The sequence below is a fragment of the Carassius gibelio genome, chromosome A20 (assembly GCF_023724105.1).
Source record: "Carassius gibelio isolate Cgi1373 ecotype wild population from Czech Republic chromosome A20, carGib1.2-hapl.c, whole genome shotgun sequence".
Taxonomy (NCBI): Eukaryota; Metazoa; Chordata; class Actinopteri; order Cypriniformes; family Cyprinidae; genus Carassius; species Carassius gibelio.
Genome location: NC_068390.1, coordinates 22,114,764 through 22,136,927, shown reverse-complemented (window position 1 = coordinate 22,136,927; position 22,164 = coordinate 22,114,764). Strand labels below are relative to the sequence as shown.

At 35.0% G+C, this 22,164-nt stretch overlaps 1 protein-coding gene across 1 annotated transcript; it reads right to left on the bottom strand.

Moving 5' to 3' along the window:
• Nucleotides 1-6,863: 6,863 nt before the first annotated feature.
• LOC127938047 (protein stum homolog) lies at nt 6,864-21,051 on the bottom strand. Its single transcript, XM_052534436.1, has 3 exons — nt 20,753-21,051; nt 12,403-12,582; nt 6,864-8,279 (listed from the first exon to the last, which is right to left on the bottom strand). The coding sequence occupies exons 1-3, from the start codon at nt 20,919-20,921 to the stop codon at nt 8,245-8,247; spliced, it is 384 nt and encodes a 127-aa protein (XP_052390396.1). The 5' UTR covers nt 20,922-21,051; the 3' UTR covers nt 6,864-8,244.
• Nucleotides 21,052-22,164: the final 1,113 nt, after the last annotated feature.

The following is a 22,164-nucleotide window of genomic DNA, read 5'->3' as shown; positions in this document are numbered from 1 at the left end:
ACATTTTTTATTTAATTTAAATTGTAACACTGATTCACTGTGAATTTTAGTTGTTAATGTTTTCTTTTTAGACAATATAGTATGCAATTATAATATTGACCATTTTCTGGTTGTCAGTCATAAAATAATAATATTATAATAAATATAATTTTCTCTGATTATTTGTGTAAAAACAGGCTGTCAAAGGGACTCCCGGATGTCATCAACTCTGTTTTAAAGTAAATATGAGTTCTGTACAGAGTTTGTCATCTTCCTTTTTATTTTACTTTTTACATGGACCTGAACAATGCACCAATTTCTTCTAATTGAACATTTAATTTCAAAACCATAAGAATAAAAGGCATAGTTCAGACTGGAGTAAGAAATGTTATGGATAGAGGACTTGTACTGTATTAGCCAGAAGCAAAACATTTGAAGTTAAAAACTTCATTAAACTTACATTTATTAAATTTTAATTTAGAAGTTTTTTTATTTTTATTAAAGATCATCTTTTCACTTCTTTCACATCTTTTCACTTCCCAAGATGTAACCTGATGGACTGGAGTCATGTGGATTACTTGTAGAAGATTGTGTTGTTTTTATGAGCTGTTTGAACCCTTATTCTGATGGCACCCATTCACTGAAGAGGATCCACTGATGAGCAAGTCATGTAATGCTGAATTTCTCTAAGAACTACCCTCATAAGATACATTTTGGGAAATAAATGCTTTCTATGCTGTGCAGGAAATAAATAAATGGTCAATGAATGCATGTTCAAACAGACATCTGAATTATTAATGCCAACATTGGTGTAAATAAAAAAAGATAAACGCCAAAAAGTAACTTACATGATGATATACGAACACCTCAAAGGTTTAATCAATCTGAAATGCTGGAAAATTATAAAAGCAAGTTCTGTTCCTTTAAAGTGAATAGCTGCCACCTAGTGTCTCTCTTGTTAATAATAATTAAAAAACAATTCCAAATTATTTCCTCTTAACATTAATGATGTTTAATGTAGATAAAGGTTTAGTCAGTAATCCAGACCAGTAGTCTGTGCAGTGATTACATATTTTTGGCATCCATCTATCCTGACCAGATCAGATGTACTGTAGGCTATTAGCTTATGGTGCAGCAGAGGGTGAGCAAATAAACCTATTTTTATCTGATGGCCAAAATAGTGGAGGTTAAGCTGCTTATTTTTCATTTTCTGCTCTTGAATAAACTGGACTTCCTTATTTAGTCAAACTTGGACTCAGTCACACCGCTGGCAATGAGCCTCAGAAATATTAGCCTGGGGAGCAGGGAGCTTGGAGTGAGGCCATTTACAAGAGTCAAGAAACCAACCGCCCACCAGCCTCACACACACAACTATACTAATAAAAATGGACCATACAGTAAAAAACATTCAAAATGTATGAAGCCCTTGACCCACAGCAATATTCTACCCACAAAGAACTGGCATCAGAAAGCACAGTGCTAAAATACACGTTCAGTCATGAGACAAACTTACGGCAGAGCTCAGGAGAGACAAAGATAATAAGACACTAGAATTTTGGCAACTCTTTAGTCAAAATTCACAAAGAATATTGCCTATTCTCTAGAAGAAAGAAGAGAATACTGTCTTACTGTAAGGCCTTTAGGTAAATCATTAATGAAATAAATACAGCTTTTAATCTATAGGTAAAAATTGCATTCATCTCACATTTAATCATGACTGATACACTGAAAATGAGGCAAATCAATAAAAGAGCTTTCATTAATTCTACTCCTTGGACTTATCAATAGAATGTGACAAACACACACAAACACACACACAGAGAGAGAGAGAGAGAGAGAGAGAGAGAGAGAGAGAGAGAGAGAGAGAGAGACGGGCCGTACAGAAAATAATTATATAAATATTTAAACACCGTCTACATCTGAAATATAACTATGATATCGCCACAAGACAAAAACGGAGCAATATCACATATATTATATGATTAATATGCAATCCAAATGACGTCATCCTCTGTTAACTTCTCTCATATCCAGCTGTTTGTTTGTCTTACCTGTCCTTGTTTATTTGATGTTTTCGTTGCCTTGAGACCGACTTTAGTAATGTCTATGGTGGAAAACTATCCAATGCTATGTATAATGTATATTTATTTTGGTTTAGTTCCCTTTGGACCCGTGGAATGCTCTGAAGAGAAGCAAATGGTACCGCTTGTTTACGTTTGTGATCTCATATACAGACAGCATGGGAAATGGCATCTCCTGCATTCATCGGCAGCCAAGACAGTCTGGGAATGGAAGAGATATTTCAGTAGTTTCTGCAAACATACATCCAGACCGTGACGTCCATATGACGTCATAAGTTTTTTGTTTTGTTTTTCTTTTTTTTCCCGTCTTGAGCAAATAACAAAAAATAGATGGGACAATATGAAATACATAAACAGCATATTTTATAAAATGTGGCATTCAAATTTTTATTTGGCTGACTTGTGCGGTAGGCTACTCAGTTGATGATTGAACGTATTTTTGGCATATGTGCAGGTGCATTCTGTGGATAGGAAGAAACTGGAAGACATGATCAATGTTATACTTTAATATAAAATATAACGTTAATTATTATACATATTATGTTACTAAAGCTGTTATGAGACTTTACTTTTTGTTTTTATGTAGTGAGCGACTCATATAGTTTATGTAAGCGACTATAGAATGAGCGCTAATCTAAGTGCGCCATCTGCTGGCTGTTCAAGGGAAGATATATATTGCATTATAACACATTAGGTCAATTAAACGTGCAACACTTCATAATTTTTTGAAAGTATGAATTGAAATCTGCAAACAGTGTTTTTCAGACTGGTGGCAACAAGTGGAATGAAAACTGCTCACTTTAGCAAGTTTCACTGTAAAGTTGCACTTCTGACAGGTGGAAACCAGTTTATGCTATTGTCATGACATTTTCTGGCAATGAGAGATGTTAAAATGTTAAAACTTGTTTTCTGGCAGTGAGAAATGTTGAGAAAGGGTAATAGAGCAGTGAGGTATTCAGCCCCATATGTTTGGGTGATGCAGGAAGTATTCCTCCCCCGACTGCAACCTATGGAAGCATATGGGTAGCATTATTCAATTTGGGATGTAATATGCAAAATGACAATGCAATATGTAAAATGGCAACGCATTTCTGTATTTACATTTACATTTTCCAATACATTTGTGAAACGTTTGGTGCAAAATGAAAATGAAAATTAAATTACATAATTTTCATTTGCCATTTACTACACCAGTTTTAATATGTAAAATGAATATTAATTTTAACGCTTTATAAGTTGCAAAATTAAAATGAAAATGTATTACAGAAATGATTAGATATGTCTAACATGTTAAAGCAAAAACTGTGGCAAAATGATCATTTAAATGCTATTTTTCTTAATTGCATTAACACTCACAGTCAAGACACTTACGATTGCATTTTCATTCGGTGTCCCGCAATGAATGTAGCAAAACTCAATGTGCACATTGAAAATGCATTCCGAGCCGATCACGTGTCCCCGCCCTCGCGCCACGTCAATCATTGTGTGAACAAGGCGGGGCTTGCAGAAGGTCAGAGACTCAAGTCTCAAGAAGAGGATTCAATCAAGTGAGACAACATGGACAAGACAGTTGGTCCGTGTATGTTTTGATCATTTCGGTTTATGGCTTCAATATTTCATTCGGACTTGTGGGCGGAGCTGAAACGCTGCTTTCATCTGATTGGTCGAATCGGATCGGTTTTCATCTGACAGCCTTCAGCTGAAATGTCTGAAACTACCTCACTGTTAATTAGCATAATATTTGAATCAGATATAGCTGGGCACATAATTCGTGCTGCTGAGACCTGCAAATTATTTCTAGGTTGTAGTATTGTATGAATATTGTCCCACTGATAAAAACAGTGCAAATAGTTCTGTCCCTTTGGATAACAGTAAAGTGGAAATAAATATAGTTAAATTTATGAAATAAAATTAAATAGGATTTTTTGGGAAGGTAAGTCTGGCCAGTTATACAAGCAACACGAGTCGGACGAGTCTAAAGATATGAGCTGAATTGGGTGAAACATTAAAGTTCTAGTCTGTGTCAATTACTCTCATAATAAATAATAATAATAATGTTAACTGTATTTTTCGGTATAAGTTGCATCAGTCCAAAAATACGTCATGACGAGGAAAAAAGCATATATAAGTCGCACTGGACTATATGTCACATTTATTCAAGACCAAGAGAAAACATTACCGTCTACAGCCGCGAGAGGGCGCTCTGGGGTAGGCTACAGGAGCACTGAGCACTGAGCAGCATAGAGCTAATTTTACTATTTTTATTTAGAAATGTAACTATATTCATTTTTACAATTATTTATTAATGTCACACACACACACACATACCTAGTGCCTTATGACTTAAAAGATGAGAGTGGTAAATGTTACAGACATGGAACTGTTCAGTCTATTATTGATTTTAATTTCCACTTCACTGTTATCCAAAGGGACAGAACTATTTGCACTGTATTTATCAGTGGGACAATATTCATACAATACTACAACCTAGAACTAATTTGCAGGTCTCAGCAGCACGAATTATGTGCCCAGCTACATCTGATTCAAATATTATGCTAATTAACAGTGAGCGTAGTTTCAGACATTTCAGCTGAAGGCTGTCAGATGAAAACCGATCCGATTCGACCAATCAGATGAAAGCAGCATTTCCGCTCCGCCCACAAGTCCGAATGAAATATTGAAGCCATAAACCGAAATGATCAAAACATACACGGACCAACTGTCTTGTCCATGTTGTCTCACTTGATTGAATCCTCTTCTTGAGACTTGAGTCTCTGACCTTCTGCAAGCCCCGCCTTGTTCACACAATGATTGACGTGGCGCGAGGGCGGGGACACGTGATCGGCTCGGAATGCATTTTCAATGTGCACATTGAGTTTTGCTACATTCATTGCGGGACACCGAATGATAATGCAATCGTAAGTGTCTTGACTGTGAGTGTTAATGCAATTAAGAAAAATAGCATTTAAATGATCATTTTGCCACAGTTTTTGCTTTAACATGTTAGACATATCTAATCATTTCTGTAATACATTTTCATTTTCATTTTGCAACTTATAAAGCGTTAAAATTAATATTCATTTTACATTTTAAAACTGGTGTAGTAAATGGCAAATGAAAATTATGTAATTTAATTTTCATTTTCATTTTGCACCAAACGTTGCACAAATGTATTGGAAAATGTAAATGTAAATACAGAAATGCGTTGCCATTTTACATATTGCATTGTCATTTTGCATATTACATCCCAAATTGAATAATGCTACCCATATGCTTCCATAGCAACCACCCACTCTTGGTCTAATACGTGAGGAGCTTGACATCTAAAATGAGCCTAGTCTTAGTGCAGCTGGTTGCTTCTTCAGGCTTGACACGTTGTTTTTTTGGGAGGGATGGTGGATGTGGACAGGGAGTGATTAAAGATGTCTTATAGATAGGGGCCACATTAGTCTAAACCTCAGAATCTTTTCATTTTACCCATCTCTCTTCAGCTGTAAACCAGTTCAGTATGGTTCATAAGAGTCTTCACGGTAGAGAACAGCTTGTCTGGCATGTAGATCATGAAAGTGTTTGGTTTTACAAGCACGGCTATACACACGACATTCAATTGTTAACTGAAACTATTCGCAGTGCTTTTGGTTGGTTTTATCACGAGAGGCGAGAAAAACCAGCGAGACTAGAGGAATGCAGGGAAAAAGCATATGAAGACAGAATACATGCCCAACTGCATGAGGAACAGCTTTATTTGGAGGAAAATGATTATGCTTTTGGAAACAGAGTCTGAGATAACTCTAGAGCCAGAAACACTATAAGAGGGAGAAAAACAGCAGAAAAATATGATAGTAGGTTTTCAGGGGACAGAGTTTATCTATGTTATGTAGACAAATAACATATGTGCACAAAGATAAATCTACACATTTTTCTAAAACCAAATTGGGATTACAAACAAATTTCTTATAAAATTTCAAATAAATAATTCACAATATGACTGTTTTTTTATCCAATACATAAAGCTTGTTTCAAAATAATTTGAAAATGATTACAGATAAATATAGATGATAGACTATGCCATGTTGCTTTTAATTGTTTTTACAGTATTTTTCATTGGAAATGAATGCAAAAATACTTAAGTATTTTAGGAATTCTAAGATGCATTCTCAGATGATTTTGTCTGAACTACACTCAGATTTAGAGAAACTGTTATGAAAATGAATCAGTCAAAACAATCGCAATTCTTTTGAAAATTAAAAAAAAGCCATTTTTTGTTTATTTTGCCAGTAGTCGATAATATTGGCATATGTATGTAGATAGTACAATAGATAAGAATCATTAATCTACTACTGTTCATCATTGGCATGATAAGCATCAAACATTTAGCATTTAAAGCAGGTTCAATGAAGAGCAGCTTTTATGACAAGACAACCTGGCATTTGGAAAGTCAGGATTCTTTCCCATTGTTTTCTTTTTTCTGAGAGGTTCATCAATTTCTGAGCAGCTTGTAGACAACTTAAAATGCAGCTCACTTGATGCAATTTAAAGTATTGTGGACAGAAGTACTAAACCCCAGTCTTTTACAGCTATCATTAAAACCATCCCTCAAGCCAGGAAGTAATAGTGCACTCAGTCATATGCAGCCAATGCAAAGCATGAAATGAAGCCAGGCAAACAAATATTGGGTTACAACTAGTTGGTTCTGATGCTCTGTGGTAATTAAAAGATGACTATATGATGAGATAAATAAAACACAATTTCACAATACATATCTCTTAGATTGTAATTAGGAAACAAAACAAGACACCAAAATGACACGTATTAAAAGCAGAATTTATTAGATATGGTACTTCTGACACTTATCAGTGTGTTAAGTGTGTTTAACATATGTTTGGCTGTACTATATATATGCTTTTGGACTTGGATTATGTTGTTTGTATTTGAAAGGCAGCACAAACCATAACAGCACACAACTTTACACAGCTAATTCACTTTCTGTCCATATTTACAACAAATCCTCAAACACATTCACAGCATACATTCACACCAGAGACCAGCTAATATCTATTAATAACATCCAAAAAAGAGACTCAATGAAATATGAGACTCTTCAGTGCGAGTATTAGATTACAAACCAGTTCAGAGGACCCTTATTTTTGGGGCTTACATTTTTTTCCGAATATATCACACACTTAGCAAGAGCACAAATTCTGCTTGCTCACTTGCTGCAGTCATTTTAAATTGTTGTTTAATTTGTCAATGTCAGACTTAAATCACAGTGGTTTGAATATTTCAATTTGTGCCGTGCCTTTCTCTTAGGTTGGTCACATAAAAATAACTTGCACTAAATTACATTATTTTATACACTACGCATGGGTTGATTACAGTGGCCGGTCACTATGACAACAGGCCTACCATGATTCACCAATACTTGGCTGTTTTACTCAACAACAGATAATTACTGGACAAAAAGGTTATGTTTTTGGCTGATGGTCTCTGGGTATTTAAGACTAATAGACTGACAATAACAAGTGATGTATTTGTGCAGAATATAATACACACGTTCTGATTTATAAGGCTTAATTTGAGTAATAAAAACACAGCACACTATAAAGAAATACTGGAGACACTGTAATGCACATGACATATAAATATTCAGTGTAATGTGTTTTCATAGTGCTCTGTAGGAAACAAAATATTAAAAGGATAGTTCACCCAAAAATGTTTTCATTTTTATTTTATATGAACAGTAATAACAGTTTTTCATTTTTGGGTGAACTGTTCCTTTAAGATTCTTTCAGCTACTTCATTAGATACCTCAAAGCATTTTAACAAATATTTAGTTTACAAACTGCAAATGTCCATAGTGTATATTGGTCAATTTAATACATACATTAAGACTAAAGAGTACGATTAAGATCGGTTTTCCCTGACAGGTAACGGACGTGTTCGGCACATAGATGTTTTTTTAGAGATATTCACAAATGGTCATGCTCTTCTGCTGTCCCTCAGCAGTCAGGTGCCCTTAACGCAGTACCTGACAGGAAGTAGCAGGAGTTGGGGTGAGAATCTGCATGTGATCAACCCCTGGATCTCCCAGGCCATGTGGGGGCTGTCTCAAAGCTCCCATTCGTGTTGGCCGGACAGCACAGGAGAATGGTGCACATTCAACATTAGGTTTGGAGGACAGCAATCAGAGCTGCTGAGGGGTGGCCTGCTCCCTGTAGCCTGAAAGTACAAGGGCATCACAAGAGTTCACAAGACAGCTAGTACTGTATACACTACTTGGGTTGGCAATATGTTTGAAAGTCTCTTATGCTTACCAAGGCTGCATTAATTAGATAAAAACAGTAAAAACAGTAATATTGTGAAATAGTATTACAATTCAAAATATATTTAATATATTTCAAAAAGTAACTTATTCCTGTGAGTGCAAAGCTGAATTTTCAGTATAATTACTCTAGTTTCAATGTGACACAATCCTTCAGAAATCATTCTAATATGATTTGGTGCTCAAACATTTCTTATTATTATCCAGTACTGAAATCAGTTGCGCTGCTAAATCTTTTTGTGCAAACCATAATTTATTTGAAACTTTTGAAACATTTTAAATGTCTTTACTGTCACTTTTGCGTCAATTTAATGCATACTATCTGAATAAAAGTAAATTGAATAAGAAAAATAAAAGAATTGTGTTCCAAACCTTTGAATGGTATTGTGTACAAGGGCAACTTGAAATGAATAAATATGGATTGCTTGGCCTAATGGTTAAATATCTGCCATTGTAACTGATCGCTTTTAGGTACTGTAGTTGTATAATATAAATTATACAATATAAATTATACAATACATATTAGATGAAAAAAATAGATATGTTACTTTGGCAACTAACTAAAATAAAATAAGTTCAAGAAAAAAATACTAAAACTTAAATAAATATAAATGAATGATAAATAGAAATATTTACAAAATCTCAAAATCAACATCATGAAATTACTGAAACTTATATAAAAAAATATGTAAAAATAAAGGTTCGTTCAAAATAATAAATAGTATATAGATAATACTAAAATAAATATTCTTTATTTTATTAATGTTTTTTATTATATATATATATATATATATAAACTGTTTTATTTCTTACAGAAAGCCTAAAGAAAATTTGAAAGCATACTGTACCTAGCATGCCTAAATATATATATATATATACAGCTCCTCAGAAACAATACTGAATGCCATCAGTGGGCCGTCTGGAGGGGTGACTCATTTCGGTTTTCATATATATATATCGCCTTGAAAACGCCTAGTGGTGTTGACAAAGCAGTCTTATCTGTGCACTAAAATATCACCCTTTACTTTATCTTCCAGTATTTATAATGAGATATAGAATGGGAATAGATTAATGAGTCATGACCTTCTTAAAGCATTGCATTATAACACAGATGACTCAATGCATTAAAGCTTTGAAATGATCCAGACCCACGCTTCAAATAACAAGCCAATTCTTTTTCGCATGCAAGCCATTTAGTAAACTGTACTGCACACTTTAAGTTAAATATAATTAAAGGGATGAACAACTTTGTTATTTGTTAATATTCATTCCAAACCCAAATGACTTTCTTTCTTAAAGAAAATTATTTTCAGTACAATGAAAAATTTATTCAAATCTCTTCATTTAATCAGACTCTCACTAACTCAATTATTCAGGTTATTAACAGTCCATAATGCTACTGTATGACTTAAAATGATCGTATACTTTTTTATATTTCCACTATTCCTTATTTAATCTTATTTCTCAGATCCTTTCATCCCAACATTTGTTCAAAATACACCTTTTGTGTTTCATGAAAAGAAAGAAAATCATACAGGTTTGGATTATGCTTTCTGAGGTGAACTATTACTTTAAAAGCTGCTGTGCCACAAAGCCAAGGCTGCTGAAAGATCCGGTCAGAGGTCTCGTGCGACTGAAGGAGTCTCTGTATGAAGTCGCACTTTTGCAAAGCTTCTTTTTTAATGAGCACTATGGTTCTACTGGCATTTAATGGACAAAAAGTGGATCAAACAGACTGAGAGGAGACTGGCAGATGGCAAGTGGTGGGAGGCACATTATCCGAGATGGATCAGAATAAACAGAATGAGAGAAGCCGAGCTTGCAGCAATGGTAGTGATGATGGGCTGAGACGAGTGACCAAACTGTGAGGACAGCAGACCTGTGTCAAATATATTATTGTGTTATGCTATTTTAGGATTTTACCATGTTTTTATTGCATTTAGATTGGTTGTCCTTAGTAACATTCATTACTTTCACTAGTAATATTTTTAAGGGTTACATACACACTGCAGATTTGACTATTATTAGATATTTAAATGCAAGAATGAATCCCCTTAATGATCATTCTGTAAAAAAATCAGCATAGTTTGGCATAATGATAACTATAGAGATGTTTTGGCATCTCATTTCTGTGAATAGTTATATATTTATATATCATTAAATGTGTATAAAAGTATGAAACTTAATTATGCTTAATTACTTTGCTTTAGCGATATTGCATATTGGCAAACTCATAATGCATTGCAACAAGTTCAGTAAAATAAATAAAAACAGTTTGTAAGAGATTTTTTACAGATTTATTTAATTCAAAAGAACTAATGTAACACAACTCTTGAACGTTTTGTCACAATTCATTTTCTGTGGCCATAACCAGATATATAGAAATTTAGATCCAGAATAAGAAGCTAATTCAGATGAATTTATGTTAGCACAAAAAATAAAATAAACCTCTCGCGGCTGGAGACGGTAATGTTTTCTATTGGTTCATTTCTCTTAGTTCATTTCTCTCAGTTCATGTCAAATAAAAATTTATAAATAAGTCGCACCTGACTATAAGTCGCAGGACCAGGCAAACAATGAAAAAAAGTGCGACTTACAGTCCGGAAAATACAGTATATTATATCTAACATTTGCTGCCTCCAAACATTTACATTTGTAATATTTAATGATAATTAAAGATAAAGGCCTTATATTCCTAGACAATATTGAGGTTGCAAACGTTGCAAACAAAGAAACATTGCGTTTATAACAAAACACTTTTTTTTTTTGCAGTGTATCGGCAGTATGTATGTGGCCAATGCTATGTTTTATAATATTTGAGACAGGTCTGACTATAAGTTAAATATTAGGTTCACCTACCTTCAGAGACTTCCAATCCAAAAGGTTGCAGCAAAATAATTGAATAATAGATTAGAAATTTTGAATCATATTTGTTTAAACATTTAATGACGGTACAAACGTTCCACAGGAAAAATACATAACAAAGTTCTGTGAGTTGCTTCGTCCGCCTCCACAGAACAATTACTGCAGGGCTTTCAATCCACTCCTACCAGCAGACCGCTCTAATAGTCATTGTTCAAAGGATTCTGGCACCTTCTACAGCCCTGGAAGGCGGAGGTGATATTATATTAGAAGGAGTGAGAAAGATGTGAGGTTGAACATGAACGGAGCTCACTATGGCCCACAGCAGGGTGTCTGCTGAAATCCTGTCATTTTTTTTACACTTACTACACATGTGAAAGGGAAAGTTCACCCAAAAAGGAAATTTCTGTCATCATTTATTCACCCTCATGTCGTTCCAAAGCTCCGCACATGGCATACAGGAAACAAGTAGGCTAAATCATGTGCACGATTTACTAATTCGTTCCCTCAATTTATACATTTTCCGCACGTTTACTAATTCGTTCTCTCAATTTGCTAAATTTGGGGAAGTCATGGCTTAGCGGTTAGAGAGTATAACTCCTAACCCTAAGGTTATGGGTTCGAGTCTCGGGCCTGCAATACCAGGACTGAGGTGCCCTTTAGCAAGGCACCGAACCCCCAACTGCTTTTTGGAACAACGAGGGTAAGTAATGACAGAATATTAATTTTTGGGTGAATTATCCTTTTCTTTAAAATTTACTATGTTCTAGTTTCGCTGGAGATCATTAAAAAGAGGTCTGTGAAATCATGAGCGTTGATTTCCTAAAGTGCATATAGTGTGATTTAAATTCATATTTATTAATTATTTTTAGACATTATTATTATTTTTTTTTTTTTTATTGGAACACGAAAGGGGAATTATTTTAAGAATTGAATTTATTAAATGTATTTATTTGGTTTAACAACAGTTTATAATTGCTAAAAATGTCCAGCAAAGGCCTATAAAATAATAAATAAACACTATAAAAGTATAAAAAAATATATATATATATATATATATATATATATATATATATATATATATATATATATATATATATTTATATATATACAGTATATAAAAAAGTGCTTGTAGTGGTATTATTGAGGAATACTCACTTGCCAGAATGACCATGTCCATTCCCCAAAATATGCTCATGATCCAGCCCACCATGACAATGGCTGTGATGATCTGGATGAAGGCGGCTGCGATGTTCAGCCAGAAAACACAGCACATGTGCCTGTCAGGAAGATCTGTCCTCGCTCCGCACAGAACCGTGAAGGCTGAGACGAATGTACCTGTCACAAAAATACAGTGAAATTCTGTGAGCATGGGACGATACAGTATGATCCTCTTCTGTGGTTAAAATGGTTAACACATGCAATATGACCTCAGTCTTGATCTCAGCTTAAAACCACCTGCTGTAATGAAATCATTCATCATGGTGTGAATTATATAGTAGATTACAGAAAGATCAAGACATAAATATGGCATAAAATATTAACAGAGGAGCTTGAAAATAAATTAACGTGATGATTTTAATAACAGTCAGTGTCAGATATGCCTGTAGCTTTCCTTACATCTGTGGTCTGGATGAAATCAATGTTTGTACTGTGTTTAAAATATTGTACATTTTGGTCTATCATCACACTTCTGATAACTTACAATACTGCACAAGTCATATGGAATACAAGTATGTTTCTTTTTTGTTGCTGTGTGAACAATATCTCAAAAATATCAATAATCTTTACAATTTCTAGAACAATATGAATGTGATTAATAACAGGATTTTCATTTTTGCTTGATTAAGGTGAACTTAAAGTTAATGTATTTACAAGTAAAAAAGGAAATTTAACAATAACAAATGAAGGGCAGGGACTGGTTTTAACTTTTAATTGACTGGAAGATTAAAACTGTGCTTTATAGCTGGATGCTATTTAGCTATTGGTTTGTTATGAATGACATCAAAAAAAAAATTAAATATGCTTTTCTGATCTTCCACAGATCTGTCTGAAGAAGAGTCTTTGGGAACTCTTGGGAACTTTAACCAACATGGTACTGTAACCTGCCAAGACAATTTTTGTCAGATACATTTTTCATTCCTTTTAGCAATTAGGTTATGAATAGCTTTCCATATTTGTAAGTCCGATGAGCATAATTCACACCGAAGGAGTCTGAGCCACAAACAAATGAATGAATGCTCTAGTCTTTAGTCTTACATGGCCCTTCAGAAAACATTGTAATATACTGATTAGGTGCTCAAGAAACATTTATTGTCATCATCATGTTGTGCTCCTTAATATTTTTGTGGAAACTGATTTTGATTAACAGAATGTTTAAAAGAGCAGCAATTATTTGAAATGGTAATCTTTTTTGTCTTTTTTGTCACTTGTCACTGTTGAATATAAGTATATTCTTTTTTTTACCAAATCTTACTGACACCAGACTTTTTAGTGGTAGTGAATACAGTATATAAACTGAAATATATAAATTGATAAATGTACAGACGGATGGACAGGCAGACAAACAGATGACCAGACAAACAGACGGTCAGACAGATCATCTTTGGACCAGGATGAAAGAACATCATTTACCAGAATGCAGCACATGTGTTATTTTCATTACTCTTTGAAATATATATATTTTTAATTAATCTTCCTATCATTTAAATTCCAATTCAGCTTACTCTAGGGTTCATAAATTCACAATGAATCGAAAGTGAGCCAGTTCTTCTGTCCTGAATCTTGCTCTGCCACCCATCCGTTGCTATTTCCGTCAGCATGGTTGAGTGAACACTGCTCAGGTCAAGCCAAACAGATCCTTGGGTGTTTGTAGCAGCCTAATTAAAGTGAATGAGGCAAGGACCCCAACTCCACCATATTATCTCACACACACACACACACGTGCACGACAAATCAACTGCACTATCGCATCAGGGTGTCAACTATGCTTTCTTCCTGTCAAACTGCTTAAAGCACTGGAAGCCAAGGCCAATGTCTGCTTGCATATGCCACACATATAATTTAGAGGCCACATCACATGAACACATTCACACTTTTTTTTCTCTATGAAGAAGGGACGCTTGAAGATAAGATACAGTAGGGTGGTGAGGGGTCCTAGTCCCTGCACATTAGGCTCACAATCACTATAATTTTCCTCAGCCTTCCTTATATGCGCCCCATTGCCAGTGTGGGAGGTTAATTATCCCATTCAGTTCCTTTTCTTCTGAAAGAGACAAATGTTGCTAGGAGAGTGTGTGTGGAGGTTCTTGGGTGCCAATGTATTTTTTAGCACTCTAGGGTGTTTTAAACCTATGCACTGTAGGCACATAATTGTGTAGACCCTTGAGGCTGCAAGGAATGGAATTCAGTTTTCTTCTCTCCCATTGTTCACCGTCTTCAGACTGGATACTAGTGGATGCACCATTCAGTATTTTTCAGGAAGTCATTCACAAGACTCCTCACTTGTTGATTGCACATTACTAATAATAAAAAAAAATTCTTTAAGCAACAAATCAGCATTTTAGAATGATTTCTGAAGGATCCCGTGACACTGAAGACTGGAGTAATGATGCTGAAAATTCAGCTTTGCTACCACAGGAATAAATTACATGTATTTAATATTTTATAATATTACTGTTTTGGTGTATTTTGATTAAATAAGCAAGTAGCATATGATTGTGTGTATTTTTTGAGGGAATCCATGGCTCGAAAATGTTAATGAAAACAGGAATCAAGGAAATGTGAGTTTTTGTAAGCTAGTGGAACTGTATGTCTTATTTTTTTAAATGCATATGGTCAAAATCAAACACTGTGTACAAACAGCACCTCTCTTACATTAACCATGCACGCCGTGTTTGGACCACAGGTGGCAACTAAAGGCCCGAGAGCTTCATGTATAACAGAGTCATTTCGAAAGCTAGGTGAAGGATTGGCCTCAAGGTAGGCCTAGAGAATATGCACAGCGACCATTTCGGAAATTGAAAATTCCACAACAGCTCTGCAGCCTCTATTTAAAACAGCTCAAGGATGAGAGCCAAGACAGCTTGCGAGGAGACGCAAAAAAAGTCAGTCTGACTGCCTGCAGCCATCGCAGTTTTCAGCCTTTCTGCGAGGAGCTGATTACTCATCAGTCATTTACTGGCTGTTCAATCCATTCCGCAGAGAGAGTCATTTGGGTAAACACTGTCTTTTATCAGGCTCACAGCCTTTAAAGGGACAATTTCACGTGGAGTGACTGAGCCTTGAGAAGATCAAAATGATTAAAAAGCATGCTAGAACATTTTGTTACATGAAAAACCCCATAAGGGGAACAACTTGAGTCATTTTAATTTCCCCAAAAGTTACAATTTGAAATGAACTTGTGCCTTATTGCCAAACCTTACAATCAAATTTTTCTGTTTACTGTTTATTGCTAATGTAGACTTGGTCATTAATCACACTGCAAATCTTATGTAATCTGAAGCAAGAGCATTAGTGTAATTCGTTATCGGGTGTCTCTGCTGATTGCCACAGTGCAGCTGTATTAAAAATGAGACCAATAACAGTCTCTGAATGATGTCATCTCGTTTTAAAGAGACCGTCTGTATAAAACTAGAGGTAACAGTGCTCAGTGGTCTTCTATCTGTTGCCACAAACATAAATACATTCGCACGGAACATCATCAAAAGCTGAGAGGAAAGTTCTTCATTGAACTTCGTACATACTTGAAAGCATTTGATTTCAGACTCTTCTTAAATTTACATTGCAAAGCTTTGAATATGTTAACACAATGAAAAGAGTAAAGTAAAAACACCAAATTAGAGCACCACTACACTGTTAACCACCGTAGTCAGTTTATTTTTAGCTTGAATCCACAAGAGAGTTAAGGTCCCATTCAATAGTCCTCTGCCTGACAGTCACAGGCTCCAATGAGCGTCTGTTTTTTTCTCTGGAATTCCGTTTGAATATTATTCAATATGACCATACTTAATTGTTTTGCCTGTTTATGTGCACTTTGAAGGACACTCGTGGAATGAATTCATTTGCATTACAGTGTCTACCTCTTTCAATCTTAGCGGAGAGAGGCAGACAGGCTTCTGCTAGTATCTGCTGTCATGGAAACTAGAAGAGCACCAGGGCTAAAGCGATAGGTTTAGTTCAAAGAGTGATGGAATAGCATCAGCATGAGCAACACAAATAGTTTAAACCATCCTGATCTGCACCTAAGCCAGCTGGCCGACCAGCTAAACCAGTAGAAGACCATGAACCAACTGTTTTAATCACCAGGGTTATCAGTAAAAAGACTTCTGTCAAAACTCTGGTTACTGTGATTTACTGTACATTCCTGGCTGGGTAAAAATATCTTGTGGAAATGTTTCTGTAAAACTGTTTCTGAATGCATAAATGCATCTGAAGTGGTCGACTTTTGTCTTTTCTTTGCACTTCAAACACTCACATTTCAAATGATACTCCATTTCAAACAAGGGTTTTGTATGATGTTCACTACATATTTCCCTCTATTTGTGAACTTAAAATGGAAAGCTTAGAAGAATATTTTATTACTTTATTAATCTTCCTTTGTATGTATTAAATGCCAGAAATCTGCATGCTCATCACAAAATGTTCCCCTTGTGAAAAAACCTCCTATTCATACCAGGGCAAGATGAAAAATCACCAGTTTTCCACTTTTAGACCTTGAGAAACAAATTTCTTCAGATTAAATATAAAAAAAATCTATATCCGATTACATCTAAACCAAATATGTTTTTGAAAAGGTTACATTTTGTTCCACACAAAGCCTGAAATAAAAAAGATTTTTCTAGTATGCCTGAACAAATGAGCATACAAGCCTAATGCAATGCAATCTGGGATATGAAGTTCTTCCACCCTGGTCCACAAAAGATAATTTATTAAATATAATATGATATTTAGCCATCCATCCATCCAACAGCAAAATTCAAAGTTTGTCCTGATAAACCTTGCTGTTTTAGATCAAATTTATAGTTAAAAATTTATTTTTTGCTTCATTCAAATTCCAAATTGCCCGAAGAAAACATTTTAAGGTTTGTTTAGTTGCAGCGATCTGAAGCAACTTATTTAAAAGTATGCTTATTGCATTATTAGTGTAAAGCACCCAGATGCCCAGCTCCGTCATTGTTTGGACATGAAATCTATTAATAACACCCTCACTGTTTGCACATGCAAATTAGCATGGTTTGATGATTTTAATCTAAATTCATCTGGCACCCAACACATGCCCTGCAAAGTATCTGCAATTAAAGTTGAGGAGAGCATGTTGTCAAGCATGACTCACTAACTAGAGTGGTAATGGTCTCTGACAACACAAGTGCAGACAGTGTGCTCAAGAGAGCCCCATTTGGCTACTGGCATTTTCCCTTCATCATCGTCATCCAAACATGGGCTCTCTTGTCATAATATTCCACTTTAGTTTAAGTATGAGCAACTGCACAGCAGACAGGAGCTCAGTAAACCATACCACTGCACAGAGATGATACGAGACAGGCACATAACTGCCTGCAGAATGCATGTTCATTTTATAAGTATTTATGCAGCATATGCACTGTTTCATTCTGAACGCTTGCGTCCTCCAAAAGCACTCCGTGTCCTCCAGACTCCAGAGGGACTGGTCGAAACTTGAGGAGGAAAGGCTATGCTAAAGTGGACTGCAAGATGAGATGACTTGAGGCACAGGTCCAATAGGGGTATCCTGATGGATGAAACCAATATTGACACAAATACTAGAGGGCCACAAGTGACTGAGTGATGCAGTCACCAGGTTGAATACTGTATGTTCAGTCTAACTGCAACTGTCAGAGATTGATCTAAGCTCTGCAAATGTCCCGGATGCATAAGTCTGGGCAAAGATCCCATAAAGGAGCCAGATATTTCCCATGCCCTGGTATCAACACACAAAAAGTAGGGCTGGGTTGACAATATTGACTACCAGATCTTAAAGGTGCAGTAAGTTATTTCTAAGAAAACGCTGTTGTTATATGAAATCACCAGTACAAGCACGCCCCACCAAAGGATCATACCCCTTGATAGGTCTTGATAGGTCCGCCCCAAAATGTACAAACATGCTATGTACTTACTGGTGATTACAAGTGTGTTTTGTTGCTTTGTCCAATTCACTTTCAAGAGTGTTTTTCTCAGAAATCAATGCACGTTTAATTGATTCACATTTTCACGAACCAATATCAAATCAATGTGACATGACATATTGCAGTAGCTCCGCAGTTCAAGTGGCAATGTAGAGACGAACAAATCATTTCTTTCTTTTTCTACTAGTTATAGTATAAAATAAACATGAATGATCATCAGAATGCCTGTAAAAAACAGTTTTATGTATGTTTTAATCTATTTAAATGTATCACGTCTCATTTAATCCGTCAATGTGTTACGTAACATTATATTTACCTCAGAAAAGACACTCAATACACAAACCTGTTATTCATGTCTCATTTATTGGATGTTTGAATATTTTTTTTCATGAAAATAAATTATGACAACCACAGTGTAATTGTTTATTTTTGAACAATGTATTGGAGTACTAAATATCATTTAAAAATTTAATTTTAAAAACTGTCTTAGTTATATGTCAAATATTTGTACACATCTAAATAAACCGAATAAATACATTTAAAATATCTAAATATGTCTCCAAAAAATTTTAATCTGAATCAAATAGATAATCTGTGTCTGTGTAAGTATCCATAACTGTGGGGTTAAAAGGAAGAGATATCTGATGTACTGCATGATCCATAAAAGACGAGGGAGCCTATCACCTATCAAGACGATACACTTGGCACAGATTAAAAGTGTTCAGAGTAAGGTTTCAGCAAAATGCTTTTGAATTGAAAGACTTTGGTGCAAAATAACAAGGAGTATTCTTTTGTTACTATTTCTAGCATATTTCAAAGACATTCCCTGAGGTCATGCTTCCCAGCCTAACTAGACATAAGGGAGATCAATATTCTTCTGCCATGTGTGCTTTTATGCTTTGAAAATTGCAAGCTACAAAGTGATGCTTTAAATGTGTAGTGGTACTAGAATTCTTAAAGAGAACTATTCCAAACGATCAATTTGGTCTTTGAAGATTGACATCATTGCATAATCTATTGGCAATTAAGAAGAGAGGCATGTTAGATGAAAGAAGACAGTCACACAAGTTGATCACATACATGACCAAATACCAGAGATGAACAGTTATTAGACACTGAACTAACATGATCGAGAATCAAGTTGGAAATGACAATATCAAGTTGGACAAATGGACTGGCTAGGAAGGAGAAAAGGTCAAGTTATTAATCAGGGTAATGGAGTGGATGCAATTTATTTATGATCTTCTTGATTAACTGTTCTGGTATGGATCTGGTGATGGATCTGTTACTTCACTTCAAAAACTGGACATGAGCTGAAAAAAAAAAATTGTATTGAATCTTGACCTAAATGTCAGTGAAAAACACGATCTGTTCCTGTTAACGTCCAGATAATCCAAGTGTGTTTTTGTGCTTTGTGGCTCAATAAGAAATAAGGTCGTTTATGATCATAAAAAAATTATCATGTTTAAAACACATATGTCAGGGTGTTGGAATTAGAAATATAATACTTTAATTAACATTGATTTTATTAATTTTTGAAAAGCAATTTAACATAAATTAGGTAATAACATATATTTCTTACACTTTAACTACAGTGTAAGCATATTAATCATTATATCATGCATTTTTAAATCACCAGCCGAAATATTATAGCATTTTCTTTGGGTTTTACCATTTGACAACTTGAACTAACCATGATATAATTTCCTGTTTATGATATAATTTCCCGATTCATTATATAATTTCACATGACAAAAATGGCTTTCTGCATGTTGCTTCATGTCACTTTTATCCATTTTCCTAAACAATAATAACACCATTAGCCAACCTACTCAAAGGTCATCCTGTTGAGGTTTTCAGCCTTTTGATGAGTCTTTTTCATCATTGTACCACCCACATGTTTGACTTCATTCCCCACAAACACATAAAAATAGATTGTAATTCGGAAATTGAAAACATTTTCAATGAAGGTGAATCCATTTGTTTGTATGAACTGCATTTTTTGTTTTGTTGTGGAAAGTAATAGACACTGAAATTAAGTCATGTCACTGACCCATATACAAAAATATCACCCAAAAAATAGAAACACATGAAGGAATGCATGAATGAAACAAATAAAATAAGCCTTGCTCAAAGTAGTATTTAGACATTCCAATCGCAAATGGAAAGCATAAACAAAAAGTATAAGTAATATATTATATCTATGTATTACTTAAACTGTATAAGAATGCAATATTTTAAGGAAATGTAAATGACTTAAGCGCGCACCCAAAGAACTTGTTGATGGAATGCAGTTCGTTTCGGGTGTAGTGTTATATCTCGCAGGTGGTTGTGTGTATATCAGCGAATCTCCTCCTCGTACTCACCCAGTCCGGGCACAAATGTGTTGAGGAACAGGCAGATGACAGCTACAGGGAAAGGCATATAGGGGATGGCAGCCCGTAAAGCTCCTTTCTTCTCCCTGACTTGAACAACAACTCCGCTGGTAGAAGAAGAAACTCCTTTTTCGTTCATTTCTGTGTCTTTCTGGTCCATTTCCCGATTTTCTAAACTACTTACAAAGCTTGAAATCCTTGTTTTGGTTTGTACTGGACACTATCAGGAGCAGCTCCAGCGCGAGCGCAAGCTTTGTGTTGATATGAGTGCGCGCAGTGAACGGTAGGCGTCACACTTACTACTGTCTTTGCAACTGTGTCAGTGAGCGATAGTAGATCGTTACACAATAGATTTAAAGGCACAGTGGTGAATTTGACAGATTTGATCGACAGATTATAACTGGATTATACCGATTGCTCGAAATATTACTGATATCCAGTAAATGTTTATGCTCAGTGTTTCACTGTCAGAATTTTACATCACCTACTTCTTCTGAAACTTTATCTGCTGGTATTGCTCTTGGACAATTATTAGCCTACTAAAAAAAATGAAGCAATTATTAGATCATTTAAAAAATATAAATTGTGTTTATTTTTTCGTCCTGTTGATATTATTTTCCCCTTTTAAACCACATTTTCCCTTTGCCTCCTCTGGGAAAATTAACTTGCTGTTTATACAGAAGAATAGTCTTTGGTGAGCCTGTCACTGACAGTTTCTGAAAATGGCGATGTGTTGCACCTTGACTCAAAAGGCCATCAGAAGCCAGAGCCATCACAATGAACCAAACGACAAATCAAAACCATCTGGACCTGTTGTGTCAGCAGCTGTGGGTCTGAAGCTGTGGCACGTATTCATAACATTTGTCACGTCCCAGCCTGCAGACCGGCAGCAGTCTGCATAATACAATATTACAGTGGATTTTTCTTCTTGTGCCATTATTTGAACATGCACATACTTAATGGTTTAGCATGGAAATAGTGAGAAAATTATCAAGCAATATAATTGATATAATAAGGATATTTTGATCATTGTAACCCTCTGGTGCTCCACACATGATGGTCAAAATGACCCTTCTTGTTTCACAGAAATTAATGTACAGTACTATGTTTTAGATTTATGTTTTTCTATGCTTTGAAGCACATATTTTTTTGGTTTCTTTTAAAAAAACACGTGGAAGTGAAAAAAGTGAAATTTTGAAAAATTAAAGAAGTTTAAGTTTATTGATATGTAAAATGCATAAACATAGTATTTTCACATTTTATGTGAAATATATTTTCCATAACATGATTTGGTCTAAAACTGTGAGAAAAATCTAAGCCCTAAATATAAACAAGTTGTGTTCCAAATTTGAAGTTGATATTTTAAAATAATAAGGTTTCAGTACGATTTTGTTTAGATGTAC

Bases quoted from the DNA above. Each gene is read 5' to 3' on its own strand.
- LOC127938047 (XM_052534436.1), bottom strand. From the start codon at position 20,921: ATGGACCAGAAAGACACAGAAATGAACGAAAAAGGAGTTTCTTCTTCT. The intron at 12,583-20,752 runs GTGAGTACGAGG...TTTTTGTGACAG, and splicing joins CACATTTGTGCCCGGACTGG to GTACATTCGTCTCAGCCTTC. The intron at 8,280-12,402 runs GTGAGTATTCCT...TTGTACTTTCAG, and splicing joins GGACATGGTCATTCTGGCAA to GCTACAGGGAGCAGGCCACC.